The 20,275-nt window shown below is 59.5% G+C and overlaps 1 protein-coding gene across 3 annotated transcripts in view; it reads right to left on the bottom strand.

Moving 5' to 3' along the window:
* Positions 1 to 4,563: 4,563 nt before the first annotated feature.
* THAP4 (THAP domain containing 4) overlaps positions 4,564 to 20,275 on the bottom strand; it is a 32,543-nt gene continuing 16,831 nt past the window's right edge. For 2 of the 3 annotated variants that reach the window (XM_090285534.1, XM_090285543.1), the window contains 4 exons: positions 13,909 to 14,068; positions 11,478 to 11,587; positions 10,548 to 10,651; positions 4,564 to 4,859 (listed from right to left, as the gene is read on the bottom strand). In XM_090285534.1, coding sequence (XP_090141660.1) covers positions 4,740 to 4,859; positions 10,548 to 10,651; positions 11,478 to 11,587; positions 13,909 to 14,068 — 494 coding nt within the window. In that variant the 3' untranslated portion in view covers positions 4,564 to 4,739. Of the gene's footprint in view, positions 4,860 to 10,547; positions 10,652 to 11,477; positions 11,588 to 13,908; positions 14,069 to 14,215; positions 14,240 to 20,275 lie in introns of those variants that run through there. The other variant, XM_090285552.1, reaches the window with a different exon arrangement.

The following is a 20,275-nucleotide window of genomic DNA, read 5'->3' on the forward strand; positions in this document are numbered from 1 at the left end:
AGAGGCTTAGAGAGGGGGAGGGAGGGGGAGAGAAGCATCAGTATGAGAAGCACTGATCGCTGTACGATCCCTGACCGGGCACGGAACACGCAACCTAGGCATCTGCCCTGACTGGGACTCGAACCAATGACCCTTTTGTTTAAGGGATGGTGCTCCAACCCACTGAGCACCCAGCCAAGGTGAGGGCGCGGGGTTTGCTTTGGGTGACAGGATGTGATGGACGTAGGCAGTGGCAGTACAACACAGTGAACCTGCCAATGACCCTGAACTGTTGTGGATACTTCAAAACGGTTGACATGACAAACTTCGTTATAACTGCATTTTTTCTCAATAAAAACTACAATTTAAGTTAGGCATATTAGGGTTGATATTTCTAATTCTAAAGAGCTCAGAGCTCCAAAAACCAAGAAGAAACAGATGAAAGAAAAGGAATGGAAACCAAAATTAACCCAAGGCGCCGTATCTCACAAGACTGGCCCGGCACAGACTGCTAGGCTGGGGAGCCGGCGACCCCCCCACATCCCGCGGGCCACGTCAGATACGCTTTTACCCTGCGACGGGCCGTCCCGCTTCTGGAAGTCTATCCCACAGGCACACTGGCAAAGCTGCCGAACCAGCCTCTTCACCGTGACGTGCTGGGAGCACAGGCATGGGAACGGCGCGCGTGCCCGCAGGAGGGGACCGCTGGGTAAACGCGCGACGGGGGCTTCACGGGGGGCACCGGCCGCTGAGCTGTGCACCTGCCGGGGCAGAATCTGCCTCCACTTGCAGCTCTGCAGGGAGCTCAGCTGACCTGAAACAACATCCCGTTTGCAGAAGCTGAAATCAATGAGCCTGGACATTGAGCTGGCGACAGAAGCAAACGCAGGAGCTGGTTATTCCGGGAATATTTTAACCACATCTTTCCTTTTCTAAAAGGTTTTATTTATTTACTTGTAGAGGGAGGGAGGGAGAAAGAGAGGGAGAAACATCCATGTGTGGTTGCCTCTCACACGCCCCCAGCTGGGGGCCTGGCCCTCAACCCAGGCCTGTGCCCTGACCGGGAATCGAACCGGTGACATCTTCATTTGCAGGCTGGTGCTCAATCCACAGAGCCACACCAGCCAGGGCTAAGTAAAAAAACGTATAACCTTAAAATTCAAATTGGAAACAGTGCGGACACAAACCTTTCCCCCTTCAGAAATGTGCTTTCCCCGTGTGAAGCAGCCAGAGGAGGGGCCGTGACCTCACACCTGAGGGAAATAAGTCGCTAACACAACTTCCCGGCTCTGCCCGTGGAAAAGGCCTGGCAGCCAGCAGCGCAGCTGCCTGCAGTCACTGAGTCCCATCCCCAGTAAAGAGCGGCTCAGGGTAGGAGACAGGCAGTGGCGTTGCTGGACCTCCGAGCCATTGGGACTTGGGATGACTGACGGGGCTCCGTCAAGCCAACTGTGGGCTCCTTGGAGCCCCTCCTGTCTGTGAAAGAGGAAAAGGCTGCATGGGACCAGAATGCACCAAATGAGCACAGGTCCCAGGTCCTAAGAGGAGCAGGGGGAACTGAAGGGCGGTGTGGGTGTGCAAAGCCAGCCCCAGGGTCAGGACATCAGTGCAGAGGGGGCCGTGGGGACCTAACAAGCCTCGCGAGTGAAAGGAGCCACCCAGGAGGGTCCCCTGCCTGGCAGGTCGTGGTGGTGGCTGCACCGCAGGCCCACGGCTTCCTCAGTGACAGGTCTGCTCCCTGAGCGAGCCCTGACCCGTTTTGGTGCGTCTAGGGGGACGTCTCTGGAATATAACGTTCACTTCCAGACCCTCAGGACCGGCCCATGTGGAGGCTCCCTGTGTGGCCGGCCTTCAGCCTGCGCTCAGTGCTACCCATCCCGCAGCCCCAAGAAAAACCAGGCTTCGTCTCCCTTCCCCGCACACACCCCGCCTCCGCTCAGGTGACCTTTCTTAGGTCTCCCCTTTGAAGCCAAATACATGAGCAGAACTGCGGAAGCGCGTGTTCCCTGGAGCCTGGTCTCAGTGCACTGAGATCTTACTTCCGGGCGTGTCCTCACGGTCCTGGTTCAAATACATCCTCATTAAGGCTTTTTGCAGGTTTGAATATTTCTTTCATCAGCAATTTAAAGTGATGCTTTTACGCCGGCTTTCTTGTGCAAACGTTTCAGGGAAACCAAACTCAGCCTGACGGGCGCAAGGATGTTCTTCCGAGGGTCCCCGCCCCCGGGGACGACAGCGCAGCCACCGCTGTCCAGGGGAGCCACGCAGGCAGCGTCACCGCAGCGGGCAACGCTATCACGTGAAAGGCTGTCACCGTCTGAGCCTGTCACCTTTAGTATCAGCAAAGCAGCCTGCGAGGATGGGCAGCTGCAAGGGACCGTGTCCAACTAGGACTTTCCATTCAGCCTCCAGACCACAGGAAAGGGGCTAGTCAGACGGACAGGAAACTCAGTGAACCCGGGGTGCCCTCCAGCAGTAGGGACCAGCTTCCTGGCAAGTCAGTGACAGGTGCTGGGGGGCGAGACGGCCAGGTGACTGGTCAGCTGTTGGCTCTGCTCTGGGGGCTGCCTTCCCAGTGCCCCTTCCAGCTCAGCGCAGGCGGGATGTGGGGGCAGGGGAGGGGCTTCCTTGCTGTTCCCGGCTCCTCCCAGGGGCTCTGGCTGCAGAGGCAGCGAACACCAGCCTCCAGGCTCCCTCGGTGCTGTGGTCTGAATGTCTGTCTTCCACATTCATGTTGACCCCAGCCCCCAGATGGTATGAAGAGGTGGGGCCTTTGGCGGGGTCAGGACAAATGGCACCAGAGACCCCAGAGGGCTGCCCGCTGCACCGGCAGCAAGGCTGCACGAAGACAGGCTGGGAGGAAGGGGCGCTCACCAGACCCGGGCACCGGGGGCTGGGGGCTGGGGCTTCCAGCCTGCGGACTGAGAGATAATTTGCTGCTCATAAGACCCCGCCCGTCTGCGGTGTTTCTGCTGTAGTGGCCCGACGACAACAGAAGTTGTTACTGGGAAGCGGGTGCTGCTGTCGCGTGTGGCGACCACGTGGATGCGGCTTTGGCACTGACGATGGGTGGGAATTCGGGTTGGGAGTGTTGAGGTCCATGCCGGCAAGAGCCCCCAGTGTGGGAATGGACTGTTCAGGGCGACTCCAGGGCCTCAGAGAGGAAGGAGGCCGTGGGGAGAAAGCCCGCTGTTCTCAGAGAAACCTCAGCCACCACGAGCGTGTTATACAGAGGACGGTCGGTCGGGGCCATGCCCAGGACGCCTCCGCCGGGAGCCGGAGGGGCGGCGCTCGCTGGGCCGTGTCCGCGTCCACCAGCCCCGTGTGGCAGGTGGAACCTGGGAGGCGGGAGCTGAGGATTGGGCAGGAAGTCTCCAAGCCGAGGGCCAGTGCCGAAGGAGCAGCCCAGTGTTGCAGACGCTCACAGAGCAACACAGCGAGAAGCGGCCCACGGAACCCTTCACCGCACAGGAAGCAGACCTTAAAAATCTGGAAAATGCTCAGCCTACCCACTTTGAAGGCAGCGAGAAAGCTTGTCCTGACAGGTCAGTACTGGCTGGCCATCTCAGGGCAGCGGGGGCCACCCGAGACCAGGAGGTGACAGGCATTTTTGAGCACGACCGCTTTCCCCCACAGCCCAGAGCAACAGCCTGAGCCACCCCACTGGGGGCCACAGGCATGCACAGTGGCGTGCGCCCATGAGCCGTGGGGGCGCATGACCCAGAGCCCCCACTAGGGCGACCCCAGGCGGGTGGAGGCCCTGGTGCGTGAGTGTGGCCGGGAGGGCCCTCGATCCCAGAGGGTTGTTCTGCAGCCTACGGTCTGGGTCTTGCTCAGGACCTGTCACTTCCTGCCTGTCCCACCATCGGGTTCTGGAGGCGCATCCTCACCTGGTTTTGGAGGCTCACAGCTGGGGGGCTGTGGCTCAGGACCAGCTGTCCCCCAGTCTCTCCTGTCTCTGATCTACTCGGGGTGCCTGGCACCAGCGCCACCAGCCAAGTGCCCCTTGGAGCTCCCAGGTGCCCCCCTGCCCCCGGGACAGATGGAGCAGCTGCTCCTGCAGGTGCCCGCCCCCCGCTGTGTGGTGTCCTTGTTTTTCAATGCAGACAGAAGCGTTTAGGGGTAAATGACATTAGGTGTGGAATTCGCTTAAAAACACTCCAAGGAAAAGAAGGGGGAAGAACTGGGCCAGAAATGCTGCAGGGGTTAAAGGTGGCTGGCAGGGGTGCAGGTCCGCAAACTCTTAGCCAAGAGAGAGACCAGAGTGGTCACAGCAGCAAACAGAAGCTGTCAGGACACCGCCTCACAACCACCCTCTCGCCTCGGCAACGTCCTTTGTCAACAGGAACGGGGTCCTCGGTCTCCTTCAGTTAGAAATCACAACCGTTTCTGTCCTGTCTTTGTCGCCAGCTTATTAGTGACCATTCCACTTAAGGGTTATAAATATTTCAGATCTTGTCAAAAATGCAGGAAGAAGGAGAGAAAGTCACTCCTTCTCAGATTTTTAGGGAAAAAACTAGAACAGTCACCAGCAGATGAGGAGACGCACAGTCTGCACACATGATAATGTCAAATGCTCAGCCGTAAAAATAAAGGCCTTTTATTTGGTTTTTCTATGCCGTTACAGGAACACAGCGCATGGGACCTGCAGCCTCACCCAGACCCGCTGCTGCGGTGTCTGGGAGGAGCCGAGGGCCACGCCACGACACACACACCCACACACACCCACACACACGGCTGGGAGGAAGCTCTGCTCTGGGTCACGGGGTCACCTTCTTGTAGGTGATGTGAAGATGCTGAGTCATGGGCTGGGTAGTGGTTGCCATGGAGACTGTCTGTTCAAGTTTGCCTTCAGAATTCAGCCTGAATTTTCGGGTAATCTGAGCAGAACAAAACAAATACGAACACCTTAGTTTTATCTTTTAAAGATTCAGCAAAGGCCTGAGGTCCTGCCCCAGGCCAAGTGTTCCTGCAGAGGTAACAACATGTCACCCTAGCAGCGAGCCTGATGACAGACACCCTGTGCACAGAGCTGTGGCAGTGCCAAGGTCCAGGGGCCCGGTGGCCGGCGCCTCTCGCTGCCCCTGAGCCGGCCCCAGACCAGCAGACAGACAGCAACTCTGTGCTCCCGTCGCAGGGCATTTAGAGGCCACCTTCTTCTTTCTGCCTGTAAATTACACACTTAGCAGACCAATCGGACGGTCCCACGTCACTCTAAGCCAGACCTGGTGTCACACGGGTCCGTGGAGTGTCTGTGGGAACGAACAATGGCGGCGGCCGGCCACAGGGGCCCTTGCAGCAGGCGCCGGGGACGTCTGCAAAGGGGGCGAGGAAGCACGACAAGGGCTGAGGGGCCTCAGCCCGGCATCCTTTCTAGTGTTGCAGAACATTCTGGGGGCTCCAGAAGCACCTGAAATAGGAGTGGTGCTTCGGGCCACAGCCACCTGCTTTGTAACTGACCAGCCCCTTGCAGAGACAAAGCCAGAAAGGCCGGATTTCAAGAGTCTGCTTAGAGGCATCAGAGTCACCAAGGCTGCAAGGACCAAGGTCCCAGAGAGAAACCTGATGGGGCTCATCAGCTGCCCGTCACAGCCCTGCCTGCCCTGCTGGAGTGGCTCCTGGACACGCCCCATGCGCTCGCAGCCCTTCACGGCTCAGGGACCCCTGTGCGCCTGCCCCTCAGCCTTCAGCCCCGCCCACTGGGCCAAAACCTGTGCACACAGCAAGGCAGCCGTCTTGCCCCAGAACAAGCGACTTGGCAGCAAGGAGCAGGCGAGAAGGGCGCAGGGAGACGGCCGGGGAGAGGGCAACACAGCTGGGACCCGGAGGCCCCGGCCGGGAAGAGCAGGGGAGGGCTGCCCTGTGCCACCGCCCCGGGCGAGGGCGGCGCTGTGCACGGCTCCCTGGGGCCGCCCCCGCGGACGCTTCCGCGCTGATCTCCTGCCCGGGGGTCGGCCCTGTGTGTGGAAAGGCTTCGGGCTGGGGCAGAGGGCGCCGCGGCTCAGGCTCAGCAGACGTCCCCGGTGCCAGCAGCCTCTGGGGCAACTAGCGACCCTGTGGGGCCCCCAACAGCAACTGTGGGCGTCCGCGGCTGCCAGAGACCCACCTGAGCCACAGGCTGGTCCTCGTTTCAATGAGGGGTGCTGGAAGCCAGCGCTGGCCGGGCCCACGGCAAAGCGGGGCTCGCTCCGGCACGGCTAGCCCATGCTCTGGAGAGGCCCCCTCGGCGGGGCTCCACTCCCCAGGCCCACGCGGCTCCGGGCCGCTGCCTGGAGGGGCAGCCACACCCCCACAATACACGGGATTCGCCGGCACGCTCAAGTGCGAGGTCTGGTACGAGTGACGAGCAGTCAGTTTGCTTAAAGTGTGGCTTTCAATACACAAGCCAAAGGGCGCGTCTGTAGGTCCCTGGGAGGAGCAATGAAAACGGTGTCTAAAAACTGCGTCAGGCGAGAGACGGAGGCTGTGGCCGCAGGACCCTGGCCGAGGCCGGCAGTGTGGGTGTGGCCGGTACCGCCGAGGCCGGCGGGCAGTTCTCTGTGACACATGGAGTGTGGAAGCTCACGGGGGGCAAGAGGGCAAAGCAATTCAAGGCTGGGAGCCCTCGGCCCTTCGGCTCTAACTGTGCGCTCCAGACCCCAGGTGGGCGCTGCTGGGTAATGACACGCAGGCGTTCCTGGCTGACCTAACTGGTTTTCACCGCGGTTGCCAAGACCATTCAATGGGGAGAGGACAGTCTTTCAACTAACGGTGCTGGGAACACGCAGAGGAATGAAGCTGGACTCTACAGCAGACACAAAACAATAACTAAAAATAGATCAGAGACATAAATGTAAAAGCTCTTAGAAGAAAACATGGGGCAAAAGCTTCATGACATTGGACTTGGTGACGATTTCTTGGCTATAACACCAAACACACAGCCAACAAAAGAAAAAAAGAGACAAACTGGACCTCATGAATATTTTTAAAATTTGTACATCCAAAGACATGACCCACAAAGTGAAAAGGCACATTTGCCGATCGGAGAATCAACGTCCACAACACATCAAGAACTCTTACAACCCAACAGCAAAAACCAAACAACCCCTTTCAAGCACGGCCCAAGGGCTGGAACAGACATTTCTCCAAAGAGGACCCATGCGTGGCCGCAGCCCCCGACACGATGCTAACAGCCCTGACCACCAGGGACACGCACATCCCATCTGGGGAGGCCACCTCCCCCGCCAGGATGGCTGCTGTCAGCTCCCCAGAAAACACCCAGTGCTGGCGGGGACGCTGAGAAACGGGCCCTGTGCACAGTGACGGGATGGAAAATGGGGCAATGTCTGCGGAAAACAGGATAGAGGTTCCTCAAAAATTAAATGAAGAACTACCTTGTGACCCAACATTTCTGCTCCCGGATACAGGCCGAAAGAACCAACACCAGGGTCTGGAAGAGACGGCTGCTCACCCGAGTTCACAGCAGCATCAGAAACAACAGCTAAAGCTCGAGGACCCAGGCGTCTGCGGGCGGATGGACGGGACGGTGTGGTCCGTCCCCGGGAGGGAGCGCGACTCACCTGGACGAGGAGAAGCTCCGACACAGACTACAGAGCATGGGTGGCCCTTGAGGACATCACGCTACGTAAAATGAGCCAGGCCGCAGCAGACACGTACTGTAGGGCCCGCTTCTGTGAGGCACAGGGGCCGTCAGAACCAGAGATGGCAGGGAGCCGGGGGCTGGGGGGGTGGGGGGGGGCGGAGAGCAGGGCCCGCCAGGGTCTGTCAGACACAGTCTCCGATTTGCCAGAGCTCGGGGGGAGGGGGGTGGCGGTGGAGGGGGGCGTTCACAGCACTGTGAACGGGTTAAAAAACACTGAGGCGGACCCTTGGAAAGGGTGAAGATAGTCAATCGCTTGTTATATGTATTTTCACTGAATATGAAAAGAAGAAAAGTTGGGGGTGAAACAAAGTCAAGGGCGCTGTTGCCCGCAGACCTGTCCCACGAAGACGACCGGCGGGCCGGCGTTCAGGACGGGGGCAGGGCTGCCACCGGAAGCTCCAACTGCCAGGAAGGAGACACAAGTATGGACAGAACGCAAGGGACCAGATCACCTTCCCCGCAGTGAAAACTCCGGAAGCCAACGATGCAGAGCAGAAGCGACAGCCCTCGGGAGGCCTCTAGTGTCCGTGGCGTGTGCGCCCCCTTCCCTGGACGAGCTGTGGGGACCGGGGCACAGGACGGGGCTGGAGTCCCAGAGCTGTGAGGTCAGGACGCAGCAGAGGTGGGCCACGTTCAGCTGTGAAGCGAACCCCGAATTACCCAAAGCCGGGCAGAGGTGGGACTGTAATTGTGCCACACTGAGTTTAGGATGCGGTCAGTCTTAAAGCAACCATTAAGAAAAGAGATACAGTTATAAAGCTAATAAAAGAAATAAAAACAGAAAGCTAATATATTTAATTAACCCAAGAGCACATAGTAAAGGTCAACCCGGGGGAAGGTCAAGCAGACGTGGGACTCCAGCCGTTGGTCAGCCAGGTCACTGCAGAGCGCAGGCCCTCCCCTACAGCCCCTACACCCCCTCTGCCGGCCTCACCTCTGCCTACTCCGTCTTTTGGTGGAAGAGGCACTTTTCGCTTATTAACACCGTTAGTTCTCTGGCAAACAAAAACAATCATCACCCAAACAAACCCTGATGAAACAGGCAGCCCCTGGCAAGTGTGAACAAGAAAGAAAGGCACGTGTGTCGCTTCTTCCTGACTCTGAAGTCCCGGGAAGCGAGGGGAGGCTGGGGCCAGAGCCGAGCAGGCGTGGAGGCAGCAGCAGAGCCCAGGCCCGGGCGCCGTCCTGAGGCGTCCCCCACTGCGTCCTGTGGGGGCCCTGAGCCAGGAGGCAGGTGCAGCTAAAGGGCTCCCAGCTCATTCTGTGCACAGCTGACCCCAAAGGACATCAGAAGACACTTCTCTGACCACAAGGTGGACAACAGCCGTGACCTTCAGAAAACAAACACGACTCGGGGTCTGGTTATGAACACAGTTCAGCGTGGGGCAGCTTCAAGCGGAGAAAACAGAGCCCTCCCCAGAGAGGCAGCAAGGGCATTTGATGAAACTCAAAACGCTTCCCAGAAAACAGTTCTTGGCGCCTGAGAAACAGGATCCTCTTGACCTGGCAGCACGGTGGCCGCCTACGGCGAGCGCCCCGCAGCGCCGAGACCCCGCAGCCCGCCGGCACCGTGCCGAGACCGTGCCGAGACGCAGGGGACAGGAACAGGCTGACCCAGCCCAGGCGGCAGACGCACACAGGAACCGGAAGTCTCCCCATCACCGCCACCAGCCAATTAGAAGATGAGATGGAAACGTTGTGCGCGCGGAGCAACAAAAGCTGCAGCACTCACGGCTTCCCCTGACCAGACCCGAGCGTGACCTCGCTGGACACTCCACCACGTGCGGATCCCACCGCCAACGGAAAGATGCCGATTCTCCCCCATCGGCTCGCGTGTTCTCGCAATCCTGGCGTACATTTTAGGCACCTGGACAAGTTCAAAGGACAGTTCATCTAGATGAGGAAACACTTAAGAATCAACCAAGAAAGTTTAGAGAAAAGAATCAAGAACCTCCCTAGACGTTAACATACAAGGTAATGCTAAGACGACCTCCCGCTGTTAGATGGTTTTAAATCGCTAACGACGCAGACAGACGAACAGGAACAGGCCCCTCCCCCTATTTCTGGGGACGTGCCTTGACCCGGGCATGACATTTCAGATCTGTGGGGCCCCTGGTCACCTTCTGGGGAGTCAGACATGTACGTGGCATCCTGTAAAAACAAATCTAAAGGTCTGGGTGTGAAAAGAAAAGCTCCAAGAACACAAGAAAGTGGAAGAACATTTTATCCTGTCCGAGAACACGCCTTTCCGAGCGGGAACCCAACCCCACACGCCACAAAGGAAAAGACCCCTGAGGCAGCCACCGAACAGCTGACCAAACGGGGAAACAGCTGTCCCACGTCCAGCAGACAACAGATGAATACCCACAGCACAGAAAAGCTCCCAGACACCAGTAAGAAAATGAAAACCACAGGGAAACAGGCTATGGCCTTGAACGTCAAGTACGCAGAACAAGGAATGCCAGGGGTCCCTCTCACTCACGAGTTAGATTTGAAACACGAACAAGACGCCTCCCTCATCTGTCAGACCCGACAGCACCACGGGGCCCGCGAGAACACACGCCGGCAAGGGCGCCGGGAGCCAGGCACTCGCGCAGCGCCGGCGGGAACGCCTCGGCTGAGAAGAGGAACTTCCCGGTATCGATCAGCATTAGAATGTACCTGCCCTTAGATCCAGCAAGTCCACTGGGAGAAACCTACCCAGCAGACACGGGTGTATCTGCAAAGGCGGACGACACGCACGTAAAAGGGTGTGTGCGACAGAAGAGCGACCAGGAACCAGCCAGGCAGGTGAAAGAAGTGAGGGGAGCGACGTGCCAGAGGCAGCCCCCCACGGTGCGGGGGGACTCCGGAATGATGTGCCGGCGTGGGGAGTCACCAGCCCCCCAACACGGCGCCTGTGGGGGACGGCTGCGTGGGGGCTCACCTGCTCCACGTGGGGCTCCTTGGCGAAGGAGATCCTGGCAATGGAGTGGGACGCGATGCACAGCTCCTGCCCGTTCACCTCGCCCTCCTCCACCTCCACGATGCCTGCAAGGCAGGGGGGCCCGTCAGTCCGCAGCAGCCCGCCCTGGGCTCTCGGCCGCCCAGCTCCTACTACCTTTGCACCCATGGACTCAACAGAGCTGACCTCTACAGCCATCAGGGTGCCCCCTTGCCTGCAATGAGCCTCCTAGGTGTCAAAAGGGAAAAGACACACCCCTCTTACAGCTGCGGCAGGTGAGCTCTCACTCCAAACCCCTGCCCCCCATCCAGCATGTCCCCTGAGGTCTGAGAGGAGGGAGAAGTGGTCAGGGGAATGGACACCCCTCTGGCTACCCTTTGACTCCCAGCCCACCAATGCCCTGGGCAGCCCCACTCCAGATGGGGCTGGTCCTAACCATCCACCTACTTCCAGGAAGTGAGACTCACCTGGGCCAGTGAGCAGGTGAAGGTCAACAGGTGGGTCTGAGTAATTTCTAACCGACCAACTTGGGAAGCTACTTTGGGATGACCTCCCTCTGGGGACAGAGCACTTCCAGACAGAACTGTGAGCGGGACAGTGTGCCTCTAGCTCTGCCCCCACGGGACACACCTGCACGCAGCATGGGGGAGGGAGCCAGGGGCCACTGTCACTGCAGGAACTCAGGCCAAAACAAGCAGCCCGCCCTCACAGGATGCTCCCACAGCACCCTTACCTCCTGGAGACCCCCAGAGACTGCAGACAGGGCCCCCCCTGCTGGCCCCACTGCACTGACCTGACGGCTCCCACCGTGAAAGGCAGCCTGAGGACCAGTGAGCGTGGACACTGAGTGACCGGGAGCACAGGGCAAAGGCAGCCTCACCCAGGGGCCAGCGGGCCGCTGGCAGGACGTACCTGTGTTCTGGGCACTGATGAAGGCCACCTTGTTGGTGTCAGGCTCCAGCCGGATGAAGCCGCACTCCCTGTGCATGGGCTTCCGCGTGTCCGGGTGGAAGGCGTTGAACCTGCACGGGGACCGGGGGGTGAGGGCAGGGTGGGCAGAGGTGAGCGCAGGCCTCGTGGCTGCGCCCTCACTTTATAAGGCCCCACCGAGCACAGGGGAACACGCTCTCACGCTGTGGAAACAGCGTACGAAGGACACGACAGACACCTGGGCTGCAGCTGCTGTAGAGGTGTCAGGGCTTCCGCCTGCCCTGGAGCCCGCCCTCCCGCCCCCGGCCACCCCGCTGTGCTCGACTGCACCTCCAGGAGAGCGGCTTGTCCCTTACAGCTCACGGCCCCTGCTAGCCCCTGCCCGACAGGCTTCAGGCCTCAGCACCAGCGGGTAAAATCCTACCCCGACCCCAGGCCTGCCCTCCTGTGAGCTCCCGTCTTGCCTCGGACCCCCACTCCTCCCCAGGGTGGGGAGCAGAACAGGCCCCAATCAGGACCAGCTTCTCATCAGCCCACCCACGTCGTGACGCCAGCGTGCAGTGGTGAGTGACAGAGAGCTGCACCAGCAGGGCCCAGCCTCTCACAGGGCCCCCAGCACACGTGGCCACCGGAGCCCATCCCTAACCAGGGAGCTCCTGATGGCTCAGCGGCAGCACACGCCCTGTCTCCCATGGTCCCTGGTGAGAAATACACTCTAGACCATAACCTCACACCCCCCCACCCCCATTATATTTACCAAAATACATATTTCCTACTACAGTCTATTTTTTAAGGCTAGCCACACAATTCCCCAATGTGTTGTACCCACTGTTAAAAGACTGCTTTACATTGTGGGTTGTTTGTGCTATCCAGAATTTCCTTCTTTGGCATTATGTGCAGAATATTACTTTGTCTTCATGCATTCAGTAAAGAATACAGCCTGGCTGGTGTGGCTCAGTGGACTGAGCATCAGCCTGCAAACCAAAGGGTCGCTGGTTCGATTCCCAGTCAGGGCACATGACTAGGTTGCAGGCCAGGTCCCCGGTTGGGGGCACATAAGAGGCAACCACACTTTGATGTTTCTTTCCTTTTCCTCCTCCGTTCCCCTCTCTCTAACAGTAAATGAATAAAATCGTAAAAAAAAACAAACAAAAACGGAAAACAATAATACAAAAGCCCTGGCAGAGTGGCTCGGCTGGTTGGAGAGTTGTCCTGGGCACCAAAAGGTTGAGGGTTCGATCCCTGTAAGAGGCAGCCAATCGATGTCTCTCCGTCTCTCTCCCTCTTTCCCCATCTCTAAAATCAATAAACATATCTTCAGGTGATGATTTAAAAAATAAAAAATATAAAGAGGTATGAGATAATATTTTAATTTAAAAAAAATATCCTCACCTGAGAATTTGTTTATTGATTTTGGGGCTGGGGGAGGGAAACACTGACGTGAGACAGAGACACTGGTCAGTTGCCTCCCACACGTGCCCCGGCCGGGAATCGAACCTGCACCCTTTGGTGTCTGGGACGACACTCCAACCAGCTGAGCTACTAGGCCAGAGCAAGATAATATTTTTAAAAACAAGATCTTCTAAATCCTTCTGAAGTTGCTAGGCACGACACAAATAGTATCAAGTTAATTTAATGAGATCCTAAATATGTAATTAATCGTAAAATGGAGATTAGGGAGATTAGGGAGAGTTTTACTTTTCATTTTATGTATTTCTTTATGCTTTGAACTGAAAACTGTGTTAATTCTGTAATTTAAAATAAAAATACTCAGCCAAATAGCCTTGGCTGGTGCGGCTCAGTGGTCTGAGTGCCAGCATGTGAACCAAAGTGTCTCTGGTCCAATCCCCAGTCAGGGCACAGGCCTGGGTTGTGGGCCAGGTCCCCAGTTTTAGGGGCACAAGAGGTGACCAGACATGGATGTTTCTCTCCCTCTTTCTCCCTCCCTCCCCCTCCCTTCAAAAATAAATAAAATCTTTAAAAATATGAACAATAAAAATAAATAAAAACGAAAGTACTCTCAGCCCCTACCTCGCACCCCGCCTCCTAAAGGCTGCACTGCTTGCCTGCGAGGGGCCGGGGGTGACACGCACACCCCTGTGGGCCTCAGGGGACTTCGGCTTCGCTGACTGGGGAGAATCGGAGACCCACACACTAACAGCTCCTTGAGACTTCGACTAGCTCGGGGTGAGTCTGCAACAGCCAAGCCCTCTCACTTTCAGTGACGCTGGGGAGAAGCATGAAGCGGAGCCCGAGCACTGATTTCTGTGTTTGGGGTACAGGCCCACACACAGGAGAGCTGGGGCGCCCTGTTGGCCCTCTGCGTGTCACTGCGGGTGCGGGGGAGGAGGGCGGGGCGCCTCTGGGACGCAGCCTCCCCACCAGGTGTCCTCCCGAGACTCGGCGCACTTACGAGAAGTTGAGCACAGGCTGGCCCACGTGGGAGATGTGCACCTCCTCCAGGTACTGGAAGGGCTGCAGCGTCGGGAAGGTCCCAGCCCCCGGCGGGTCTGACAGCCAGGTGCCCAGCATCCAGGACAGCGGCTCCACCACCGGGCTCATCTTGGGGGGCTCTGAGGACAAACGGGAGAGGCGGTCAGTGGCCCCGTGGTCACCGGTCTTCTGACAGGGCCCTGCTGAGCTGTGTGTGAAAACACACTGTCGGCACAGGCCGCATCATTACAGCCGATCCCGCAGTCCATGAACACGCCACCAGCCACCTGTCGGGAGGAGGAGGAGGAGGAGGCCAAACGATGAGCACACGCCGTCCTGCAGATGGAGCGTGAGAACGCGGCAGCTCCTGTGCAGAAGGGAGAACGAGACACACCAAAGAGCATGAGTTCTGGAGGCGTCTTGGCCTCTGAAATGACACAACCTTCGGCTGTAAACAGGAAGCAGTCTGGGAGAATAGCGCCCGGGAGGAGGGGAAGTCAAGGGCCTCTGGAGGTGGCGCAGTGTCCGACCTGGGCTGAGACGGCGGGGACAAGGAGGAAGCCGGGCGGCTAGGCCGGCGACAGCCCCGGGCCACGGTGAGAAGGCCCAGGCAGACGGCAGGCCCGCACGGGCAAGCTGGCAGCCTGGGCAGGAGTGGGGCGAGGGGCCCTCCCCGCCCTTTCAGTGCTGCCTTTTCAACTCGCCTGCAGAGGGAGTGAGGCGGCGGCAGCAGACGTGGTCCCTGTCAGACAACAGAAACGTAAATCAGGGTGTCACTCACAGTCTGATTCAGGTAAGAACAGAAGCCTCAGAATCGAGTCTGAACTAGAAGAAGCTGCTGCCCTTGTCTGTGAGCTGCCGGCCGTCTCTCCCCTTGACTCCATCCACTCCTGCCCAGGAGGCAAACGTCCCTGCCCACCCTGCGGCGTCCGCTCCCGTGAGGGGAGACACACAGCACGCAAAGAAGGAAGGAGAAGAGGCAGAATCTGTGGTGCACCAGGCGATAAGGCAGCAAGGGAAGCAGGGCAGCCGGCAAGGCCGCGCTGGAGGAGCGCAGACCCGGCAGGAGAGCCGCGGCACAAGGGTGCTGGGCAGGCGGGCCTGGCTGGGGAGGGCTCTGGCCTTGACTCTGAGCACACAGAGCCCTGGAGCGGCCTGAGTGGGGCTGAGATCTGGCCGCGCAGAGAGGGCGCCGCTGCAGGAAGCACCTGGTGGTGGAGGAGGGCAGCAGGCAGGAGGCGGGGGACGTGGGAGGGAGGGAGGGAGGTGACAGGGAGGTTTACGGCCTGAATGACTGGGAAAGAGGCTGCCACCGACCGATGTGCGAGACAGAGGAGCTCAGTGGTCTGCAGCAGGACAGCCGAGCCCCACGCTTCTCAGGGTAAACAGAGACCACCGTTGTGCAGACAGACAGCGACAGCCTCCAAGCCTCCCACCCGGCAGACGTCTGTCAGGCGTAGGGCAGCGCTCTCTGCAATCCTCGGGCTCTCCGGGGTCAGGCCCGCTGAGGGTGCGTGCAGTGCACTGTTGCTGACGCTGGGTCCTGGCCTCCACACAGGGAGCCCGGCCTGGTCTGTGACCAGGAGCCAGGAGCCAGGCGCGGGGCAGCCCCAGACCCCAGCCCAGCAGCAGGTCCTTCGAGCTGACCTGCAGCTCGGGTGGGAGCTCAGCCAGGGCGGGGCCGGCACGAGCCAGGCCAGCTCAGCACCCGGGGGACGGGGGATGACGCGGAGGGCCCCGAATCCCACCTGTGGCTGCACATGCAGCTGCGATGCGAACCCCCCTTGAGCTTCGACACACACACCCTCGCCCTTCGGGGCCCTCGTTAGAGCTGCTCCCTCTGAGAGGGCCCCTTGCAGAGAACATCCAGGGCCCCGTCCCTGGGTCCAGGGTAGTAAGGGAAGGGGCGTCACAAGCAGGTGGGGTGGCTACACGGATCTCCTGTCTCTAGGTCTCAGGGTGGGGATGGCCATCCGGGCCCGAGGGTCTGTGACCGCTCCGAAAAAAGTCCTCCTGTCCCCAGGGTGCCGCGTCCACCCTGCCTCCTTCATTCCCTCGAGGGTGCCTGAGGGTGCGTGTGCTCTCCCCTGAGCCGAGCCGCCCCTGGCAGACCCCAGTCACGAGTGCCGGAAGCGGGAGCAGCTGCAGGACCCCCCAAGAAGTGGAGGAAAAAGCAGTGATGGCAGCACCACCAAAGGGGGGCCGCAGGGGCAGCGGCACAGGGGCCCCGAGCAGCACCTCACGGACACAGGGCGGAAGCGAGTCCAAGAGGAAAGAAGGTAAAAGACATGAAAACAAAGCAAAGATGAGACTCTCTCACACCCGCCAGGACCCCACAGCAAGCCCAAGAGACCCAAAAACACACGTCCACACACAGCACTGCACATGCGTGTTCACAGCAGCATCCCAGTAGCCAAGACATGGGAACCACCCACAGCCCTTCCCTGGAAGGAGGAACCCACGGGGCCGTCCAGAGCAGGTGCTCCTCGGCCACAGACGCTCACCGCCACGTGGGTGAGCTCCGAGGCGCCCTGCTCAGGGAGGGAGGCCACGCTGTGACAGGCCGGCCCGGGCCGAGGCGCAGAGGCAGGAAGGGGGCCTTCTCCGCAGCGACTTCAGCAGCGGGAGGACAGGGAGCGAGCCACAGACTCCAGGGCCAGCAGAGCTTCCTCGGACAGGCAGGCCACCGAGCGGTGCGGCCCGACACGGCAGCTGGTGGACACACGTGAGCCCTGGCAACGTGGCAGGTCCGCTGGGGTGGGCTTTCGTGTGTGGCACGCGGCGTTTCAAAGAAAAAACTCCAAGTACCTTAGCGACCCTAGGTGTTGCTGGGGTGCGTGTGGAAATGATGTTTTAGATCCTACTGGGCTAAAGGAAGGATATTACTAACGTTAGCTTGGCCTGCTTCTCGCTACCTTTCTGATGCGGCTAGGTTATGTGAGCTCCGTCCTGCACGGCCTCAGCCCTTAGGGAACAGTGGTCCTGTGAACTGTCCCCAGGGTGTGAGTAGAAGGCAGGCTTCGCGGGCAGAAGGAACCACAGTAGGTACTGAGCACAATCCTCAGCAACACACACGTGGGCCTGGTTCCCGGGGGGTGGACTCCCCGACTGTGCAGGGGCCGCGTCGGCCATGGGGAGCGGGGCGGGGAGCAGCAGGCTCGTGGCCCGTCACGAGTCACGTCGCCAAGGCCGACAAGCCAAGAAACAACGCACAGCGGAGACCTCACTTTGCAAACAAACACAGCAGGCACCACGTAAATAAAAAGGCAGAACGAGGACCGGCCACACCTGAACGCACAGTGAGAGAGAGCTTTCAGGGGGGTCGCTGAGCAAGACCCTCAGCTCCTCTGCTATGAACGAGAGGCACCAGAGAGCGACTCAGGAGGGCGTTTCAGAAAGCGGGGCCGACGCACTAGGAAGAAAGCAGGGTCAGGCCCCCGCTATCAGGTAAAATGAAGTTCAAACCAAAATGCACTGACCACTCACAGAACCGCCCCTTAGAGGCAAAGGCGCAAGTCACAACGAAGGGACCGTGACGGGAATGCTCCCGCCCGACACAGCAGCAATGCCCATGAAGCAGAAATCACTGCTGTAGAGACACAGATGTTCGTAGAAAGAACCTACAGGCAGTATCAACGCGTGTCTCTCTGTCCGAGCGAATGAAACACAAACGACGGAACAGACAACGTGGTAAACGAGGCGCTTCTGACTGAGACACACTGAACCTCGTAGCTGAATATTACAGGACCCTCCTCCTTTTCAGGTTCCTCCAGAAGACTCATGAAAACGGACCTTAAATGTTTAAATGGTCAAAGGAAGCCTGTAAGTTCCAGAGCAGAGGACCCACTGCAACAAGAGTAGCAATTAAAACCCCAGCAGCCCTGGCTGGTGCGGCTCAGTGGATTGAACACCAGCTGCGAACCAAAGGGTCATGGGTTCGATTCCCAGTCATGGCACAGGCCTGGGTTGCAGGCCAGGTCCCTAGTTGAGGGCATGTGAGAGGCAACCATGGGTGTTTCTCTCCGTCTCTTTCTCCCTCCCTTTCCCTCTCTCTACAAATAAATAAATAAAGTCTTTATATTAAAAAGCAAACACTATTACGTCCCTTCTGCCCTGGCTGGTTTAGCTCAGTGGATTGAGCGTCGGCCTGCGAGCTAAGTGTCGCTGGTTCGATCTTCCAGTCAGGGCACATCAGAGAAGGAAAACTCTGACTCCAAAAAACCTCCGCTGCCTTGCGGCATACCTCTTCAGGGGAAAGGCTAAGGGAGTAAACCCCGACAGAAAATCCGGAGCCGGAGTCCCTAAGGCGGTTTGACGTTGTAGTCAACACCGGCAACTCCTGCGGCGCACCTGAAGCCAAGCTGTATTGACTCCGTCTTTCCCTTGGACCCTTCAGCTGCGAAGAGAGGGGGGGGTCTGCTGCATGGGCAACAGCAGACCCTCCATATCACCCTGCCCAGGCTCTGTAGCTTCAGCTTCACTGGAGAGGACACTCCAGCGTCATCGCAAGATGTCGATTCAACACAGGAGGAGACAGATACCGTGTCACTCCCGAGTCGGACTGCACAGCCATTCTCGGCGGTGCAGATAGACGCTTAAGAAGCTACACCATCGTCTCTCGAGACGGACGGCTGCCGACGACGATTACGTCCCTTGGAAGCGCTATGGTGTGAAAAAGAAGCCGCCCAAAAACGTACGTGTTCCAATCCCACTGGGATGAGACCTGAGAACAGGGACGCCGCCGTGGGGACCCGCAGAACTGCAGGGTAGTGTGTGCGCACCCACGGGCAGGATGTTTCACCTACGTAAATCACGGCTCAGTAAAAACGTTAAGAGGCAAAACTCCCACAAAACCAACCAACCAATGTCAAAACCAAACCCAACCCAACCCAGCCAGCGCCTGAAATGCCCTTTCCCTGGGCCTGTGTGCTCTGCCCCACCGTATGGGGTCACAGGGGCCGGGTGCCACCGGCCCCTCAGTGGGCACGTCAGGGAGCGGCCCAGCCCCAGCCAACAGAGCCCCGCAGGGACGAGGGCCCTCTGCGGCCGGTCCTCTGGTGTTTTAAGAAAAGCCAGAAACCCTGATTTGGGGCCAACCCCCCAATTCCTGTGGGTGCGTTCAATGGGAGCAGCGGCAGCCTGCAGGGCGAGGCCCACCCCCGTCCCCAGCTCTCCTGCCCCGGAGCTGCCACAGCCTTGGCCTCACAGCACAGGCCGTCCGGAGGGCCTGGCGGGGGCTAGGGGCCCCCATGTGGCCCCGTGCACTCTGGTCCTTCATCTGGTCCGGCCTGTGCTCTGCTCCCTGCCCCCGGCCAACACTCTCAGAGCCGGGAGAGAGGGCAGGTGCCCCCAGTAAAGCCCCCATGTTTTGGACCAGTGGCTCCCAGCACGTTGAGAGGAACTAGCTGTGTGCAGTGAGCAAGTGTCTGTCTGTCCGAGGCACACAGGGACACCTGCGTGTGGCGTGCAGACGGGGGGCTGGCCACCGCCGTCCACGGGAAATCAGTAGCCCACGAGCAGCTGGTGGAACGAGGCTTTAGCGTCTGCGGAGAAGGGCCCGAGGACTGGGCTTCCAGGAGGGAGTCAGGGTAAAGTCTGCCGGACTGAGCCCCACCTCCGGGGACCCAGGGACGCACGGGAACTCCTTCACCGAAGACAGCCCCGAGGGGCTTCCACCCTGGCCTTCGCCTGCAAGTCAGCGAGAGACGTTTGTACAATGCCCCCAAACGATGTCACAGGGCAGAGAGAAGCGAGGCGGTGCAGGACGGAGGCGGCGCTCAGGGAGGGTTTGCGGGGACAGGTGCCGCGGCCCCTGGAGAATGAGTGGGACGGCACGGGGGCTGCGGCAGAGCCGGGCCTGACGAGGGCAGGGCCACCGCGGGAGCGCCGAGCCGTGGGTCTGGGGCGGCCTGGTCCGCACCTCTTACACCGCAGCAGGGCTCACGCAGGGTCCCGGGGCGGGACAGCAGGGCTGGCCTGCGGTCTGCTAGCACTGGTCACACCTGTCCCTTCTTTGTTCCGTGACCATGGCGCCAGCCCCGTCTGAGCGAAGGCCCACCCAACGGGCACTGCTCTGTGGGCGGCTCGGCGGGGCAGAGCAGGGCTGGCTGCAGTAGCTGTGTGTGCGGACCACACCCAGGCCGCCTGGGCTGCGACACCACCAGGCCGGGGACGGGCCCCAGAGGACAGTGACCGGGACTGGAACACGGGGCGTGAGGCCCAGGAAACACTGTGGGTGAGGGGTGCACGCGGGCAGAAGGAGGGTGGGGGGAGCGGGGAGAGCTGCAGCATCACGGACGGGCGAGCGGCCCGAGAGGCGCCTGAGCAGGGGCGGGCGGGTGTTTGCA

The sequence above is a fragment of the Furipterus horrens genome, unplaced genomic scaffold (genome assembly GCF_987537825.1).
Source record: "Furipterus horrens unplaced genomic scaffold, mFurHor1.1.pri manual_scaffold_1, whole genome shotgun sequence".
Taxonomy (NCBI): domain Eukaryota; kingdom Metazoa; phylum Chordata; class Mammalia; order Chiroptera; family Furipteridae; genus Furipterus; species Furipterus horrens.